Source organism: Salvia miltiorrhiza, chromosome 5, assembly GCF_028751815.1.
Source record: "Salvia miltiorrhiza cultivar Shanhuang (shh) chromosome 5, IMPLAD_Smil_shh, whole genome shotgun sequence".
Taxonomy (NCBI): Eukaryota; Viridiplantae; Streptophyta; class Magnoliopsida; order Lamiales; family Lamiaceae; genus Salvia; species Salvia miltiorrhiza.
The window spans coordinates 44,955,241-44,972,960 of NC_080391.1; the positions used below are offsets into that span (position 1 = coordinate 44,955,241).

At 39.1% G+C, this 17,720-nt stretch overlaps 1 protein-coding gene across 1 annotated transcript; it reads left to right on the plus strand.

Moving 5' to 3' along the window:
- The first annotated feature begins 735 nt into the window (after positions 1-735).
- Positions 736-17,515, plus strand: LOC131025988 (uncharacterized). Its single transcript, XM_057955769.1, has 3 exons — positions 736-820; positions 16,056-16,117; positions 16,451-17,515. The coding sequence occupies exon 3, from the start codon at positions 16,463-16,465 to the stop codon at positions 17,513-17,515; it is 1,053 nt and encodes a 350-aa protein (XP_057811752.1). The 5' UTR covers positions 736-820; positions 16,056-16,117; positions 16,451-16,462.
- The last annotated feature ends 205 nt before the right edge of the window (positions 17,516-17,720 follow it).

Consider the following 17,720-nt stretch of genomic DNA (forward strand, 5'->3'; position numbering starts at 1 on the left):
AACTGCCGAACACCGACGGATAAGCCGACAGACTACTATTCCATCGGTAGTCACCGACGGACCACCGACGGACCACCGACGGAATGGCGGCGTATTTTTCGGTACCCTTTTCCGACGGATATACCGATGGATTGCCGACGGACAGTTTCCATCGGTATTGTTTTATTTTTTAGATTATTATTTAATTTTAATTTACACGACGAAATACCGACGGATACTATCCGTCGGTATTTGTTTTAAATAACCCCATTCGCGTCGCCTCCTTTGCTTTAGTTCTCATCTCAGCCCTAATTCGCAAATTCCTCCAAAATCCCCAAATCGCCTCCTGCAGCAACGCCGCCTCCGGTTTGAACACCGTTGCCCGTCACCGCTCCTCCGCCAGTGAGCACGCCGCCACCTGCAACCCCTCGGCCGGCCGTTCCTCCTGCAGCTTCTCCGCCGACGCCTGCAACCCCTCTGCCGGCCGAACCTCCTCCAGCTTCTCCGCCGCCGCCTGCAACCGGCAACCCCTCCGCCGGCCGAACTTCGTCCATCTTCTCCGCCTCCGCCTGTGCTTTCCCCGCTCCCACCAGTTGCACCTACGCCGGCTCCGGTTGCTTCCTCCGTCGTAGAAATCAGGTCCGTTTCACAAGTTACTCTTTTCCTTATTTAAATCTCGTAATTCGAGATATAAATGTAAGGCAATTTTAGATCTGTAGGGATTTTCATAGAAGAGTTAAATGTAACACAAGTCTTGAACCCACTGAAAAGCAGGACGCCATTTCTTCTCGTTGATTTCTCGCTCCCTGCTGCCTGCTTCGATCTTGTTATCCTTATTCAGGTGTTTCCGCTGCCTAATCTTCAATTTTCTTTTTCTTTTTTTGAGATAGCAAAATTGTCATGCTTCTTGGAACAAACTTAATGTCATGCTTCCATGAAATAAAATAAGAAAAACTCAAACTGAGATAGCATTGATGGATTTGGCAGTGTCTTCCCAATAAGGCTTGGTTTGTTTCACTTACATATTTCCCTTATGGTACCAATGCTATCCTGTGATGACATTTGGAATTGCCTTTTGATATGATTCAGTATGACACTTTATTGTAATCCCATGCATTTACTTTCTTCTTATGTTCGATAATCAGAAATAGCATGGCAGTTGAGCAGATTTAGCGTGTATGTACTAATCTAGTTAAAGTACGTAGAAAATGCCTTTTTTATTTGTTTTGGTGAAACAAGAAAACTTGTATGACTTCTGAGTTCCAAGCGTTTATACATTGCTTGTGAAGTAAATATCTCTTTTAGAAGTCCCTTCCTAACATAACAAAGCATCTTTCACCTGTATAATTTCTCTGCAATCTTATTATGGACCAAGTTATTGCTATGTAATTGCTTTTATAGTCTGATCATACTTGCAAAAGTTCAAGGTTTTTGAAAGTAGAAATTAAAAAATGGAATTGGATGTATTTTGTAGATAAATGTTATTCTCCAGTAATGCATTGTAGATAACAAGAAGCTATTAATAAATTATCAAGGAGTTCACCATTGTGCTGTGATAAATGCCGAATGTCTAAGCATGTGACAGTAACGATTATGTAGGAAAAGATGTTTACTGCATTAGGTGCTTAGTCGAAAAGCTGCTAGCTGATGCACTTAATGTGAATTATGCTATAATATTACTTGGGTTAACCGGGGTTATGACTTGGGTGAACAATAAGAAATGAAAATTTAAAAGGGATTTACCAAATAACCAACATTAATAACAACAAACTAGTGGTATATATATATATAACCACTTAGGTAATTAACAAATGAGCCAGCCATAACGACTAAACCCCAAATGAAAGTTAAACAAAATGAAGGAGTAATAAGTTCCACAATACGATAACAAATTCAGAGTGTTTGCAGCGGAAAAACGTGTGAGTTATGCATATGGAGATGCATACTCAAGGTTTCATTACATAAACATCAAAAGGGAAATCCGCTCAACACCGATCCATTCCATCGCCTGCTCAACCTGCACATTTAGAAATACATGCAGGGCTGAGTATAAAAATACTCAGTGACATAAGCCGAAATACAACATGCATACATATATAAATTGAACTGCCAACAGTAACACACAGGGGTTTTCTTGAATGACCTGCGCTTACTAAAACATTTCATTCATTTTCATAAAGGTGGATGCATCCCATTTTCAGTCTATATGATCCATATCTGCCCTTTCTATCACGCGCCGGGAAGGAGGCCTCCTTACCACGGACGCCAAGACCGGTCGCAAGCGACTCGCGATCTCCATGAGTGTACACGTTAACCCTAGCTAGCGACCTTTGTCTAGCATAGGATCCCAATTGGATTTCCTTTAAAGTTGGCGAACCAACACAGATAGGATACATATAAAAACATAAACATTTTGGCAGTCAATCATTTCATAAACATTTCATTTTCATAACATTTTCATTTTCATAAAGGGCATTAAACATATAAACATTTCATAAGAACTGAATAAATAGTCAAAACATATCATGCATATATATTCGCATATGAGGCCTACGTCACGCAGGGGATCTCTATATACGTAATAATAAAATAATGCCCACCTCAATTGTTCTTAAAGATGGCGTGGAGTCGTTTCTTCTTCTGCTTCACTTTCTGTCGCCCGGACCTTCATTGATGAAGAGTCGATAAGTTCGTGAAGAAATTGTCATAAGACAAAGTCTATTTCTACGTGCCTAGGGTATCTTTTAAAGTTTTAGGGTTCTAGCAGCATCCATATTAATCTCGTTTCATTCAATCAATAAAATGTAATCACTTATCATGTAACTATCATATAGGTTCGAACCCAATTGTTCGAACATCAACATGTACATAATCCATAACTTCCTTCTACACCCGTCATTTAGTCAAGTATTCCATCAATTAAGAACAAGCTATATATTATTACCCTAAAAATTTAATCATTATAAATCATGCTTTCTCATACTTCGCACATTTTCATCACTTAAATAAATAAATCATTTATAAACATATGCTTAGCAATTTAATATCTCAATTAAATCCCAAGCTCATTTGATAAAGTAAATCATATACTTAATCATTCTATAACACAATTCCACATAAATAGTCTCAATATATTTTTTTTAAAACATGAAGCCATTCTAATAGGACATTTTAATTCCATTTTAATGGAATTACTCATAAAATAATTTAATCCTTTTTCTTTTAAAAGAAACCATATTTATAATATTCTATACATTTTTTTTTATGTAAATAAATAAGAAATTCCATTATTCATTTATAAATAATAAAACATTTTAAAATCCATTGAGATGAAATAAAACATTTTAACCAAAAAAAAAAATCCATACTCGTAAGCTTTGAAAATAATTTTATCATATAATAAATGGGGCTTAATCCCAAAATATTTGCTTTAAAGTCCATTAATAATTTAAATAATAGAATGGACTTCATTTAGAATAAATAATCCCAACTTTAAATATTAAAATTTAAATCAAGAGATTTAAATTCACTAAATAATTTAGTGTAAATTCAAACATTTTTTTTTTAAAAATAAGGCCAAGATTCGTAGGCCTATATTTAAAACAATAGCCCAAGCATTTAAATAAAATTAGTCCACCCAACTAAAATAAAAACCCATCAATTAAGAACAAAAAGGGCCCAGCAGAATTAAAATAAAATCGGCCCACATAGAAATAAAAATCGGCCCACTCTCTTTTTTTTTTTATAAAAATTTTCGGCCCACATACAAGCCCAAAACCTTGAGCCCATCCTAAACACTAACCCTAACATAACACACATATATCACACACACAAACACATAACACACGCACACACACAGCACATCAGCCGCTCTCTCTCATTCTCACGCCTCTCTCCTCTCCCGACTCTCTCTCTGCTCGGTCGAGTGCGGCGCCGCCTCCGGCGCGCCACCTCGCCGAGCACCTCCCTTTCCCCTCTCATCTCTCTGACCTCCTCCGTCCGCCTCCCTCACTCTCTGTTCTCTCCCCCCTCGCCGGAATCGATGCATGCGCCTCGCCGTGAAGGAGCTCGGCCGCCGTCCGTCACCTCCTCCGTCGTTCGTCTGGCTGGAATCGCGGTGGAGGCCGAGCCTTGCCTCGCCGGGAAGGTAGGCTCCAGATCTGAGCTCCCCCTCTTTTCCTCTTTTCCGGCCGACCAGGAACAGCTCGGTGCTTCCGCCGCCGTGTCGCCGCTGCCGATGCCGCCGCGTCGTCGTCACCGGAGAAGATAAGTCCTCCCTCCCTTCTTCTCTTTCTCTTTTTTCCCCTATCTCTTTCTCTCTATTTTTTTTTTAAAACTGAAACTCTAACTCTCTCATCTCCTCTCTTGTTTTCGCAGAACAGGGACTGGGCGGCCCTGCCGCCGTTGCCGGCGCCGAGCAGCCGCCTGCTGCTCTCTCCTTCCCCTCTCACGACTCCGACAGCACACACACAAAACAAAGTACAAGAAACTCTCCAAATTTCAGTCCAGAATTTACAAGTAGCAAAGTTAGGGTTTTAAAAATCTGTTCTTTCATCATTTCTACTTACAAACACTGATCTGTACTTGTAATAGATTAGAGAATATAGTAAAATGTGTGCGTGTGTATTATTCTGTTCTTCTTTTATGCTTGATTCGATATTAACTAGAAAAAAAAAATATAAAGAGAAATTTGGAGTAACCTCGATGTAGCTGGTATTTGGTGTCTAGCTGGAATCTGTGAATTTTAATTCAAGCATAAGAACGTATAGTTTGGATCAGAATGTTAGAAACTGAAAATTAATGGAGTATTAACGCAAGTTTTACCTCTTGAGGTTTAGTGTAAGAGCTTTGAATGAAGTCAATCTCTTCTTTGGCTATTGAAGAACTAAGGAGGAATGGGAGGAATGTTGGCTGCTGATTTTGGTTAAATAAAATTAAGTTGTATGTTGAGATGTTAAAGGTGTAGAAGATGGCTGGCAAAAGGAATGGGCTGATCTGGTAAAGAATCTCTTTATTTAGTGGAATGGTTGGCATATGATGAGTGTTTCCAACACCATCAATTAATTTAAGAGTAAGAGTAAGATGGATGTGGAAATGAAAAGTATGTGTAGGTGCTAGATGAATGTGATGAATAAAATCCTTATTCTGTATTTGTAATACTAATTTCGGGTTCCCATATAACGAAGCTTCGTTATAACTCTCTATAAATTACATATTTTATAACTCGTTTTATAAGTCGAAAATTAATTACGACTTCAAGTAAATAATAGAAATACTATTTCTATCGTATATAAATTAAATAACATGACTTTGCTAAGTCAGTTATAATCCGAAATAATAATTATTGACTACTCAATAATCCTTTAAATCTCAAACGGATTCAAATAATAATAAGAATTTAGCACATCAAAACACATATATAACAATTAAATCACATCAGATAAATCAAATCAGTTTTATTATTAATGGATGCCGAACCCTAATTATTAAGTCTTTAATCAGTGATTAAAAACTGAGATATGACATACTATCCCCCTTAAAAGAAATTTCGTCCCGAAATTTGTATCTCAGGAAATAATTCTGGGTATTTCTCCTTCATGCTAGACTCGAGTTCCCATGTCGCCTCTTCTTGATCATGGTGCTTCCAAAGGACTTTTACTAAGGGTATCGACTTATTCCTTAGTACTTGAACCTTCCGATCTAGAATAGATTCGGGTCTCTCTTCATAGCTCATATCTGGGCTTAGGATAACGTCGTCCCTTTGGATCACGTGTTTTGGATCATAAACATATTTTCTCAACTGCGACACATGGAACACATTATGCACATTCCCAAGGCTTGGTGGCAACGCCAGCCTGTAAGCTACCGGGCCCACCCTTTCTAGGATCTCATAGGGTCCTATAAAACGGGGTTTAAGCTTACCCTTTACGCCAAATCTTGTAATCCCTTTAGAGGGAGAAATCTTCAAAAAGACTTTATCCCCACACTCAAACTGCAAGTCGGTTCGACGTTTGTCGGCATAAGACTTCTGTCTATCTTGGGCCTCTTTAATACGCTGTCGAATCTGACGGACGATCTCAATCATCTCGCCTACTGTATCTGGCCCCAAGATTCTTCTTTCGCCGACTTCATCCCAGTAAAGCGGCGATCTACATTTATTCCCGTATAACGCCTCATAAGGTGCCATGGCGATAGTTGCTTGATAGCTGTTGTTGTAAGCAAATTCGATTAGTGGCAACACACGCTCCCAATCTTCTCCTCTATCTAGCACAACAGTCCTTAACATATCTTCTAGCGTTTGAATTGTCCTTTCGGACTGACCGTCGGTCTGCGGGTGGAAAGCTGTGCTGAAATTCAACTTTGTTCCCAATTCCTTCTGCAAGCTTATCCAGAATCTGGAGGTAAACTTAGAGTCTCTGTCGGACGTGATTGTCTTCGGCACCCCATGTAAACGCACGATCTCCTTGATGTAGAGTTGGGCTAACTTATCTGATCTATACGTGATAGGAATAGGCAGAAAGTGTGCACTCTTTGTGAGTCTGTCTACAATGACCCATATTACCGTGTTACCTCGTCTTGTTTTTGGCAATCCTGTAACAAAGTCCATTGCAATATCGTCCCATTTCCATTCTGGAATTTCCAAAGGTTGTAGCTCGCCGTAAGGTCGTTGGTGTAAAGCCTTTACTTGCTGGCAAACTAGACACTTTTCGACGAATAAAGCCACGTCTCGTTTCATTCTTTCCCACCAGAAATTCTCTTTTAGATCTTGATACATCTTAGTGCTTCCCGGGTGGGCGACATAAGGAGTGTCATGGGCTTCGCTCATGATCTTGTTCTTGAGTTCCTCGTCATGAGGGATGCATATTCTCCTCTCAAAGAAAATAGCATTATCGGCTTCTTCGTGGTAGTTCTTAAGATTTCCTTCTCTTATCTTAGCTCGTAATTTCTCCAATTTATCATCCTTCCTTTGAGCTTCTACCACCAATTTCCTCAAATTCGGTATAATCGCGACCACCCCCGCTATTGTAGCAGGTGGGTTTATCACCTCTAATTTCATCCTATCAAAATCTCGTATGAGCTCTTCTTCCTTTGTAAGGATGTATCCCAGTTTCAATGGGACCTTGCGGCTCAATGCGTCGGCTACTACATTGGCCTTCCCTGGGTGATAATTTATACCGCAGTCATAATCTTTTACTAATTCGAGCCACCTTCGCTGTCTCATGTTGAGATCTTTTTGCTCGAAGAAGTACTTCAGACTTTTGTGATCGGTGTAAATCTCACACCTGACACCATATAGATGATGTCTCCAAATTTTTAGTGCGTGCACTACCGCCGCTAGTTCAAGATCATGGGTCGGATAATTCAATTCGTGTGGCCTAAGTTGCCGCGATGCATATGCAATCACTTTGCCTTCCTGCATCAAAACGCATCCTAGTCCGTTCTTTGATGCATCCGTGTAGACCACATACTCCTTGTCTGGTTCCGGAATTGTTAGCACTGGCGCTGTAGTTAGCTTTTCCTTGAGCAGCTGAAAACTTTCTTCACACTCGTTAGTCCATGTGTATTTAATTCCCTTTCGGAGCAATTGCGTCATCGGCCTTGCTATCTTGGAAAATCCCTCAATGAATCTTCGATAGTAGCCAGCCAATCCCAAGAAACTTCTGATCTCGTTTGGGGTAGTTGGCGACTTCCATCCTTGTACTGCTTCCACTTTTGGCGGGGTCCACCTTAATACCTTCTGAAGATACAATATGTCCCAGAAATGTAACTTCTTTGAGCCAAAACTCACATTTGTTGAATTTGGCATAAAGGCGTTCATCCCTAAGAGTTTGCAAAACAGTTCTCAGATGTTCCCTGTGTTCTTCTTCATTCTTGGAGTAAATGAGGATATCATCAATAAACACCAAGACGAATTTATCCAAATAAGGATGAAATACTCTGTTCATGAGGTCCATGAACACAGCTGGTGCATTTGTTAGTCCGAACGGTACAACTACGAACTCGTAGTGACCATATCTTGTTCGGAAAGCCGTTTTGGGTATATCTTCATGTCTAACCTTTAACTGATGATACCCAGACTTCAAATCGATTTTGGAGAAAACACTCGCGCCTTTGAGTTGGTCGAATAAATCATCAATTCTGGGCAATGGATACTTGTTCTTAAGCGTTAGCTTGTTCAGCTCTCGATAATCGATGCACAATCTCAAGGTTCCATCTTTCTTCTTGACAAACAGCACCGGCGCTCCCCATGGGGACACACTAGGCCTGATGAAGCCTAGGTCCAGTAACTCTTGTAACTGGATTTTCAACTCTTCCAATTCCTTCGGGCCCATTCTGTACGGTGCTTTTGATACCGGCGCCGCTCCTGGCTCTAGATCGATGGTGAATTCTACTTGTCTGTCAGGTGGTAATCCTGGCAAATTTTCTGGGAAAACATCTTGAAAATCCCGCACGATCTCTACATCTTCCATTGTCTTTTCGGTCTCAATTCCCCCGTTCAGGTATACGAGGAAGGCTTGGCAGTCTTTCTTGTTCATCATCTTCCTTGCCTGTAAAGCTGAAATAGTCGGCACTCTGTTCCTCCTGCATATTCCGTGGAAACTCAAAGCGTCCCTTCCTGGAAAGTTGAAAGCGATTCTCCGTTCTTGGCACAATATCGTGGCATAGTTCTCCGCTAGCCAGTCCATCCCCAGGATTATATCAACGTCCTCCATCGATATGACATGCAAGTTGTTCGCTATGACCTTAAACGATCCTATGGTCAGTTCTAGGTTCAAGCAAGCATGTGTTACTACTGTCGTCCCTCCTATTGGTGAAGAAATTCTCAAGTCCTGATTAGTCTTTTCAGGTTGGAGCTTTAAAGTTTTTATGCATGCACTTGCAATAAAAGAATGCGAGGCACCCGTGTCAAACAGAAGTATAACAGGTGTGTCGAGTAATGTGCCCATACCTGCCAAATTCCCTTGGTTGTTTCCTTGCTTATTCTTGTGCAAGGCATAGGCTCTTGCCTGTGGAATTTGCGGTGGACGTGCCGCAGGTCGATACTGCTGCTGTGGTGGTGGGTAGAGTAACTGTTGGCCTTGGATAGCCCTGAGTGGTTGTACTTGGCCCGGCTGATTCGGCCCTCTCATTCCTCCTTGAGGTTTTCCTTGGCAGTCTCTGGCAAAATGGCCCTTCTGGCCACACTTAAAGCAGGTATTGCTGCCAGCCAAGCATATGCCGTGATGTGACTTGGAGCATTTGGGACACAAAGGTGCCCTGAGCTGGCCCTGATTGTTTCCAGCTGATCCTGGATTGACTGGTCGTCCTTGCCATTGCCCTTGTGGCATCATGTTTCCTTGCCATGGCCTCTTGTTATCTTGGTTGTTGTAGTAACCCCTATTATTGTTGTTGTTGCCATCCCATTTTCTCTTCCCACGATCGTTGTTTCCCGAAGCTTGAGTCTGGGTTGGGCGGTCTTCAGGCATGGCTGCTTCAACATCCAGGGCTCTGCTAAGTGCCTCAGAGTGGGTGAGATTACCATGACCAGCAAGCGCCATCTTGATCTCATGCCTAAGGCCTGAACGAAACTTCTCGGCCATCTTTTCATCAGTGTCGATCAGATGAGGGGCATAGCGAGACATGTCGCAGAAAGCGCGATCGTATTCCGTCACGGACATCTTGTTTTGTTTCAGATTGAAAAACTCCGTCTCTTTCTTCTTTCTGTAGCTCTTGGGAATGTATTTATCGTAGATCTCCGTCTTGAAGTCTTCCCAAGTCAGGTTTTCCAATTGTTCGAGGGTCATTGCCCTCTTCTTGGTTTCCCACCAAAAATCTGCCGACCCAGTTAGTTGGAATGCAACACAAGAGAGTCTCACTTGGTCAGAACAGTAAAGAAAGTCGAAAATCCTTTCCATTGCTCTAATCCAGATTTCGGCATCAGTCGGGTTGCCGGTCCCGTTGAATGTTGGCGGGCTCTGTTTAAGAAAAAGTTCCTCAACCCTTCGTGGGGGTTCGTTTGCGGTTCCCACATTGTTTCTTGGGGCTCTTCTGGGAGGCATTCTGTGCTTCAAAAATAAAAGATCCTCAGTATATTCCTTACCTCAATTCATAACATATTCCTCTTGATTTAATCATGAAAGCATCATAACAAAACATCTAAATCCTTATTGATCACAAGAGGGTGCTAGGACAACTAAACAATTGTAAGGCTCAATTCTTGAACGATATCAAAACAAAGTGGTGCAGAAAAATTTGTTGAGAAACTCAAACGAATAACCAGATGGTAGAAAGGAGTAACTAATAGGTCGAACAAAATGATCTAGAGTAAAAACTCATCTGGCTTTTCAACCGAAAGTTGAAACACATGGGTTTTCAACCCAAAAGACGTCGACTGATATTTGGATCATGTGGACTGGCTAGGTCCAATCATCATCACCTCCCAATCACACGGAAAACATCATCCCAAACTTAAAAAGCCGTGGATAACTATTCATAATAAAACTCAAGTTCGTACTGACAACCAAAAGCTTAACTTAAAGTTCTATGTCCTATTGAACCCAAACCCCCACGTATAACATGTACACAAATATATACATATATATATAGGCAAAGCATACTGTTCTTAAAATCTATCGTGTACTAAAAGTCGATTCGGTGTTCCATCGCGTGTGAACATTTGAACGTAGAGACTATGCTCAAACCCTTGATGCAGCGTTTGCCTTGAATTCGTCTTGTATCATCATCCCGTATTTTTCCTTCAATGCGTACATGTCTTTTCATTCCTCTTTGTAGTTCAAAAGAACCATTGTTTTCTTGTGGGAGTTGAAATGCTCTAAGTTCTCTTTCATTCTTCTACATCATCACTTTAAGAATCTAGATTGTAGAGATATCCTACTAATCCAGCAGTCTATGTTCTTTTAGAATAGTGATCATGCAACTTATAGCAATCTATGTTTTCTGGGGAAAGCATGTGTCAATTCTCTATCATTCTTCTCTTATCATAACATCATAACTGCAATGATATGCCATGAAAGGCAAAACATTCAACATTTCAATGAAAGGCAAAACATTCAACATTTCATCATAGCATGCTCTTTACATAAACATTTTCATGAAACAGTTTAGAATAATAACATCTTTAAAACATTGTAACTGCAGTTACCTTTTTCCTTGATTGAGCACGATGCAATGGAGTGTTGAGCGGTGTCGTATGAACCCACGTATGTCTAGTGAATCAAACTAGACATGACTTTTTAGAAAATGGTTTCTAGGGCCAGAGCAAACGAACTGCTCTGATACCACTCTGTCACAGCCCACTATCCCAATGACGGGTTAACCGGGGTTATGACTTGGGTGAACAATAAGAAATGAAAATTTAAAAGGGATTTACCAAATAACCAACATTAATAACAACAAACTAGTGGTATATATATATATAACCACTTAGGTAATTAACAAATGAGCCAGCCATAACGACTAAACCCCAAATGAAAGTTAAACAAAATGAAGGAGTAATAAGTTCCACAATACGATAACAAATTCAGAGTGTTTGCAGCGGAAAAACGTGTGAGTTATGCATATGGAGATGCATACTCAAGGTTTCATTACATAAACATCAAAAGGGAAATACGCTCAACACCGATCCATTCCATCGCCTGCTCAACCTGCACATTTAGAAATACATGCAGGGCTGAGTATAAAAATACTCAGTGACATAAGCCGAAATGCAACATGCATACATATATAAATTGAACTGCCAACAGTAACACACATGGGTTTTCTTGAATGACCTGCGCTTACTAAAACATTTCATTCATTTTCATAAAGGTGGATGCATCCCATTTTCAGTCTATATGATCCATATCTGCCCTTTCTATCACGCGCCGGGAAGGAGGCCTCCTTACCACGGACGCCAAGACCGGTCGCAAGCGACTCGCGATCTCCATGAGTGTACACGTTAACCCTAGCTAGCGACCTTTGTCTAGCATAGGATCCCAATTGGATTTCCTTTAAAGTTGGCGAACCAACACAGATAGGATACATATAAAAACATAAACATTTTGGCAGTCAATCATTTCATAAACATTTCATTTTCATAACATTTTCATTTTCATAAAGGGCATTAAACATATAAACATTTCATAAGAACTGAATAAATAGTCAAAACATATCATGCATATATATTCGCATATGAGGCCTACGTCACGCAGGGGATCTCTATATACGTAATAATAAAATAATGCCCACCTCAATTGTTCTTAAAGCTGGCGTGGAGTCGTTTCTTCTTCTGCTTCACTTTCTATCGCCCGGACCTTCATTGATGAAGAGTCGATAAGTTCGTGAAGAAATTGTCATAAGACAAAGTCTATTTCTACGTGCCTAGGGTATCTTTTAAAGTTTTAGGGTTCTAGCAGCATCCATATTAATCTCGTTTCATTCAATCAATAAAATGTAATCACTTATTATGTAACTATCATATAGGTTCGAACCCAATTGTTCGAACATCAACATGTACATAATCCATAACTTCCTTCTACACCCGTCATTTAGTCAAGTATTCCATCAATTAAGAACAAGCTATATATTATTACCCTAAAAATTTAATCATTATAAATCATGCTTTCTCATACTTCGCACATTTTCATCACTTAAATAAATAAATCATTTATAAACATATGCTTAGCAATTTAATATCTCAATTAAATCCCAAGCTCATTTGATAAAGTAAATCATATACTTAATCATTCTATAACACAATTCCACATAAATAGTCTCAATATATTTTTTTTAAAACATGAAGCCATTCTAATAGGACATTTTAATTCCATTTTAATGGAATTACTCATAAAATAATTTAATCCTTTTTCTTTTAAAAGAAACCATATTTATAATATTCTATACATTTTTTTTTATGTAAATAAATAAGAAATTCCATTATTCATTTATAAATAATAAAACATTTTAAAATCCATTGAGATGAAATAAAACATTTTAACCAAAAAAAAAATCCATACTCGTAAGCTTTGAAAATAATTTTATCATATAATAAATGGGGCTTAATCCCAAAATATTTGCTTTAAAGTCCATTAATAATTTAAATAATAGAATGGACTTCATTTAGAATAAATAATCCCAACTTTAAATATTAAAATTTAAATCAAGAGATTTAAATTCACTAAATAATTTAGTGTAAATTCAAACATTTTTTTTTAAAAAAATAAGGCCAAGATTCGTAGGCCTATATTTAAAACAATAGCCCAAGCATTTAAATAAAATTAGTCCACCCAACTAAAATAAAAACCCATCAATTAAGAACAAAAAGGGCCCAGCAGAATTAAAATAAAATCGGCCCACATAGAAATAAAAATCGGCCCACTCTCTTTTTTTTTTTTATAAAAATTTTCGGCCCACATACAAGCCCAAAACCTTGAGCCCATCCTAAACACTAACCCTAACATAACACACATATATCACACACACAAACACATAACACACGCACACACACAGCACATCAGCCGCTCTCTCTCATTCTCACGCCTCTCTCCTCTCCCGACTCTCTCTCTGCTCGGTCGAGTGCGGCGCCGCCTCCGGCGCGCCACCTCGCCGAGCACCTCCCTTCCCCCTCTCATCTCTCTGACCTCCTCCGTCCGCCTCCCTCTCTCTCTGTTCTCTCCCCCCTCAGCCGGAATCGATGCATGCGCCTCGCCGTGAAGGAGCTCGGCCGCCGTCCGTCGCCTCCTCCGTCGTTCGTCTGGCTGGAATCGCGGTGGAGGCCGAGCCTTGCCTCGCCGGGAAGGTAGGCTCCAGATCTGAGCTCCCCCTCTTTTCCTCTTTTCCGGCCGACCAGGAACAGCTCGGTGCTTCCGCCGCCGTGTCGCCGCTGCCGATGCCGCCGCGTCGTCGTCACCGGAGAAGATAAGTCCTCCCTCCCTTCTTCTCTTTCTCTTTTTTCCCCTATCTCTTTCTCTCTATTTTTTTTTTTAAAACTGAAACTCTAACTCTCTCATCTCCTCTCTTGTTTTCGCAGAACAGGGACTGGGCGGCCCTGCCGCCGTTGCCGGCGCTGAGCAGCCGCCTGCTGCTCTCTCCTTCCCCTCTCACGACTCCGACAGCACACACACAAAACAAAGTACAAGAAACTCTCCAAATTTCAGTCCAGAATTTACAAGTAGCAAAGTTAGGGTTTTAAAAATCTGTTCTTTCATCATTTCTACTTACAAACACTGATCTGTACTTGTAATAGATTAGAGAATATAGTAAAATGTGTGCGTGTGTATTATTCTGTTCTTCTTTTATGCTTGATTCGATATTAACTAGAAAAAAAAAATATAAAGAGAAATTTGGAGTAACCTCGATGTAGCTGGTATTTGGTGTCTAGCTGGAATCTGTGAATTTTAATTCAAGCATAAGAACGTATAGTTTGGATCAGAATGTTAGAAACTGAAAATTAATGGAGTATTAAAGCAAGTTTTACCTCTTGAGGTTTAGTGTAAGAGCTTTGAATGAAGTCAATCTCTTCTTTGGCTATTGAAGAACTAAGGAGGAATGGGAGGAATGTTGGCTGCTGATTTTGGTTAAATAAAATTAAGTTGTATGTTGAGATGTTAAAGGTGTAGAAGATGGCTGGCAAAAGGAATGGGCTGATCTGGTAAAGAATCTCTTTATTTAGTGGAATGGTTGGCATATGATGAGTGTTTCCAACACCATCAATTAATTTAAGAGTAAGAGTAAGATGGATGTGGAAATGAAAAGTATGTGTAGGTGCTAGATGAATGTGATGAATAAAATCCTTATTCTGTATTTGTAATACTAATTTCGGGTTCCCATATAACGAAGCTTCGTTATAACTCTCTATAAATTACATATTTTATAACTCGTTTTATAAGTCGAAAATTAATTACGACTTCAAGTAAATAATAGAAATACTATTTCTATCGTATATAAATTAAATAACATGACTTTGCTAAGTCAGTTATAATCCGAAATAATAATTATTGACTACTCAATAATCCTTTAAATCTCAAACGGATTCAAATAATAATAAGAATTTAGCACATCAAAACACATATATAACAATTAAATCACATCAGATAAATCAAATCAGTTTTATTATTAATGGATGCCGAACCCTAATTATTAAGTCTTTAATCAGTGATTAAAAACTGAGATATGACATTTGGCAGTGTCTTCCCAATAAGGCTTGGTTTGTTTCACTTACATATTTCCCTTATGGTACCAATGCTATCCTGTGATGACATTTGGAATTGCCTTTTGATATGATTCAGTATGACACTTTATTGTAATCCCATGCATTTACTTTCTTCTTATGTTCGATAATCAGAAATAGCATGGCAGTTGAGCAGATTTAGCGTGTATGTACTAATCTAGTTAAAGTACGTAGAAAATGCCTTTTTTATTTGTTTTGGTGAAACAAGAAAACTTGTATGACTTCTGAGTTCCAAGCGTTTATACATTGCTTGTGAAGTAAATATCTCTTTTAGAAGTCCCTTCCTAACATAACAAAGCATCTTTCACCTGTATAATTTCTCTGCAATCTTATTATGGACCAAGTTATTGCTATGTAATTGCTTTTATAGTCTGATCATACTTGCAAAAGTTCAAGGTTTTTGAAAGTAGAAATTAAAAAATGGAATTGGATGTATTTTGTAGATAAATGTTATTCTCCAGTAATGCAATGTAGATAACAAGAAGCTATTAATAAATTATCAAGGAGTTCACCATTGTGCTGTGATAAATGCCGAATGTCTAAGCATGTGACAGTAACGATTATGTAGGAAAAGATGTTTACTGCATTAGGTGCTTAGTCGAAAAGCTGCTAGCTGATGCACTTAATGTGAATTATGCTATACTATTACTGTGGTTAATTTCCTGCTGCAGTGACTGTGGTAATCACATTTAGATTTTCACTTGCGTGTGTTGCAAGAACAAGTTTTTGGTGACATTATTTGCTTAAGTGACTATGTCAATTGTGTTAACTTTAATGCTTGGTTCAGTCAAATTCATAATAAATGGAATAATATAAATATTTTTTTTAGAACATGTTCAAATAAATGATACTTGTATTTTCATTACAGATCAACTTATAGTTGTGCAGCCGTCAGACTTTGTTGCCATAATCACTTGATTTTGCTGAAAGGTTAGTCTTTCGCAATTTTATTTAGGATTATATATGTTGATTGAATTTGTATAAGCATGATTATGTGTTTGTATTATCGCCGGTGGGGGAGAGGCGAAGAGCATGATTAGATAAGCATGTATCTAGGTAGTAAATGGAGATTTGGTTGGGAGATGGCTGTGTTCCATCTCATTTTGTTGCTGTGGTGATGGCTTGGAGCCGCGTATATGTTATTTGTTTGAATTTGTGTCCTTTAGGCATTTGTTCGATAACTTGGTAGAAAATAAAAAATAGGGAATGTTTTTTTTATCGACCCCTAGTAGATTATATAAATTATGACTTTATATTCTTTAGGTATTTGTTGAAATGAGTGAAAATCGTGAGTGGATGTATAGACGGTTTTTACCCGACGGAGCTTTCAACCCCGCATTCGTTAGAGGTCTTCAAGAATTCATTGATTTTGCTAACAGTAGAGAAGATTTAATGGATGGACATAAAATTAGATGTCCGTGCAGAAGGTGTGATAATATAAAATTTCATACATCGAGGAATGTCCAATACCATATTTCAAAGAATGGGTTTGTGTTGAATTATCACATTTGGAGGTTTCATGGTGAATTAGAAATGATGGCAACCGAATATAATCAATTTGATGCTGATGATGACAATGAAGATGATCAAAGCACATACCACAATATGGCGATAGACGTTGCTGCTTCACAATTCAATATTGAACAGCCGCCTAATCCTGAAGCACAACAATTATATGATATGTTGAGTGATGCAGATAGGGAGTTATGGCCTGGTTGCAAAACTCATTCACAATTATCTCTTGTGGCTCGTCTAATGTGTTTGAAGGCAGAGGGAAACATGTCCGAGAGATGTTTTGACCAATGGCTTGAGTTGATAAAAGAAATCCTTCCCGAACACAATTTAGCTCCCAATAACTTCTATAGCACAAAGAAGTTATTAAGTGAAATGGGGTTGCCAGTTGAGAAGATTGACTGTTGCCGTAATAATTGCATGCTTTTCTGGGGAGAGGATAGCGAGGATATTGAGTGTAAGCATTGCAACGAGCCACGTTACCAACAAAGTGATACATCTTCTGCGTGTAGTTCAAGGACTCTGGTAGCAGTAAAGAAAATGTTCTATTTTCCTTTAACTCCTCGATTGCAGAGATTGTATGCATCCAAAGCTACAGCTGCAGATATGCGTTGGCACGCATCTTCAGTGGATGATGGAATAATGCGTCATCCTGCAGACTCGCCTACTTGGAAGCATTTGAGTCAAAAGTTTCCATCTTTTGCCGAAGAGAGTCGAAATGTCAGATTAGGATTATCGACTGATGGTTTCCAACCTTTTGGTCAATTAGGGCAACAATATTCTTCATGGCCCGTGATTGTTACACCATACAACTAGCCTCCATGGATGTGTATGAAGGAACAATATATGTTCCTCACAGTGTTAGTTCCCGGGCCGCGCAATCCTAAGGAAAAATTAGATGTTTTTTTGCAGCCTCTTATATCTGAGTTGATACAGTTGTGGAATGTGGGCGCCCTACATACGACGTGTCAATGAAGCAGAACTTTCAGATGCGAGCAGCTTTTTATGGACAGTTAGTGAT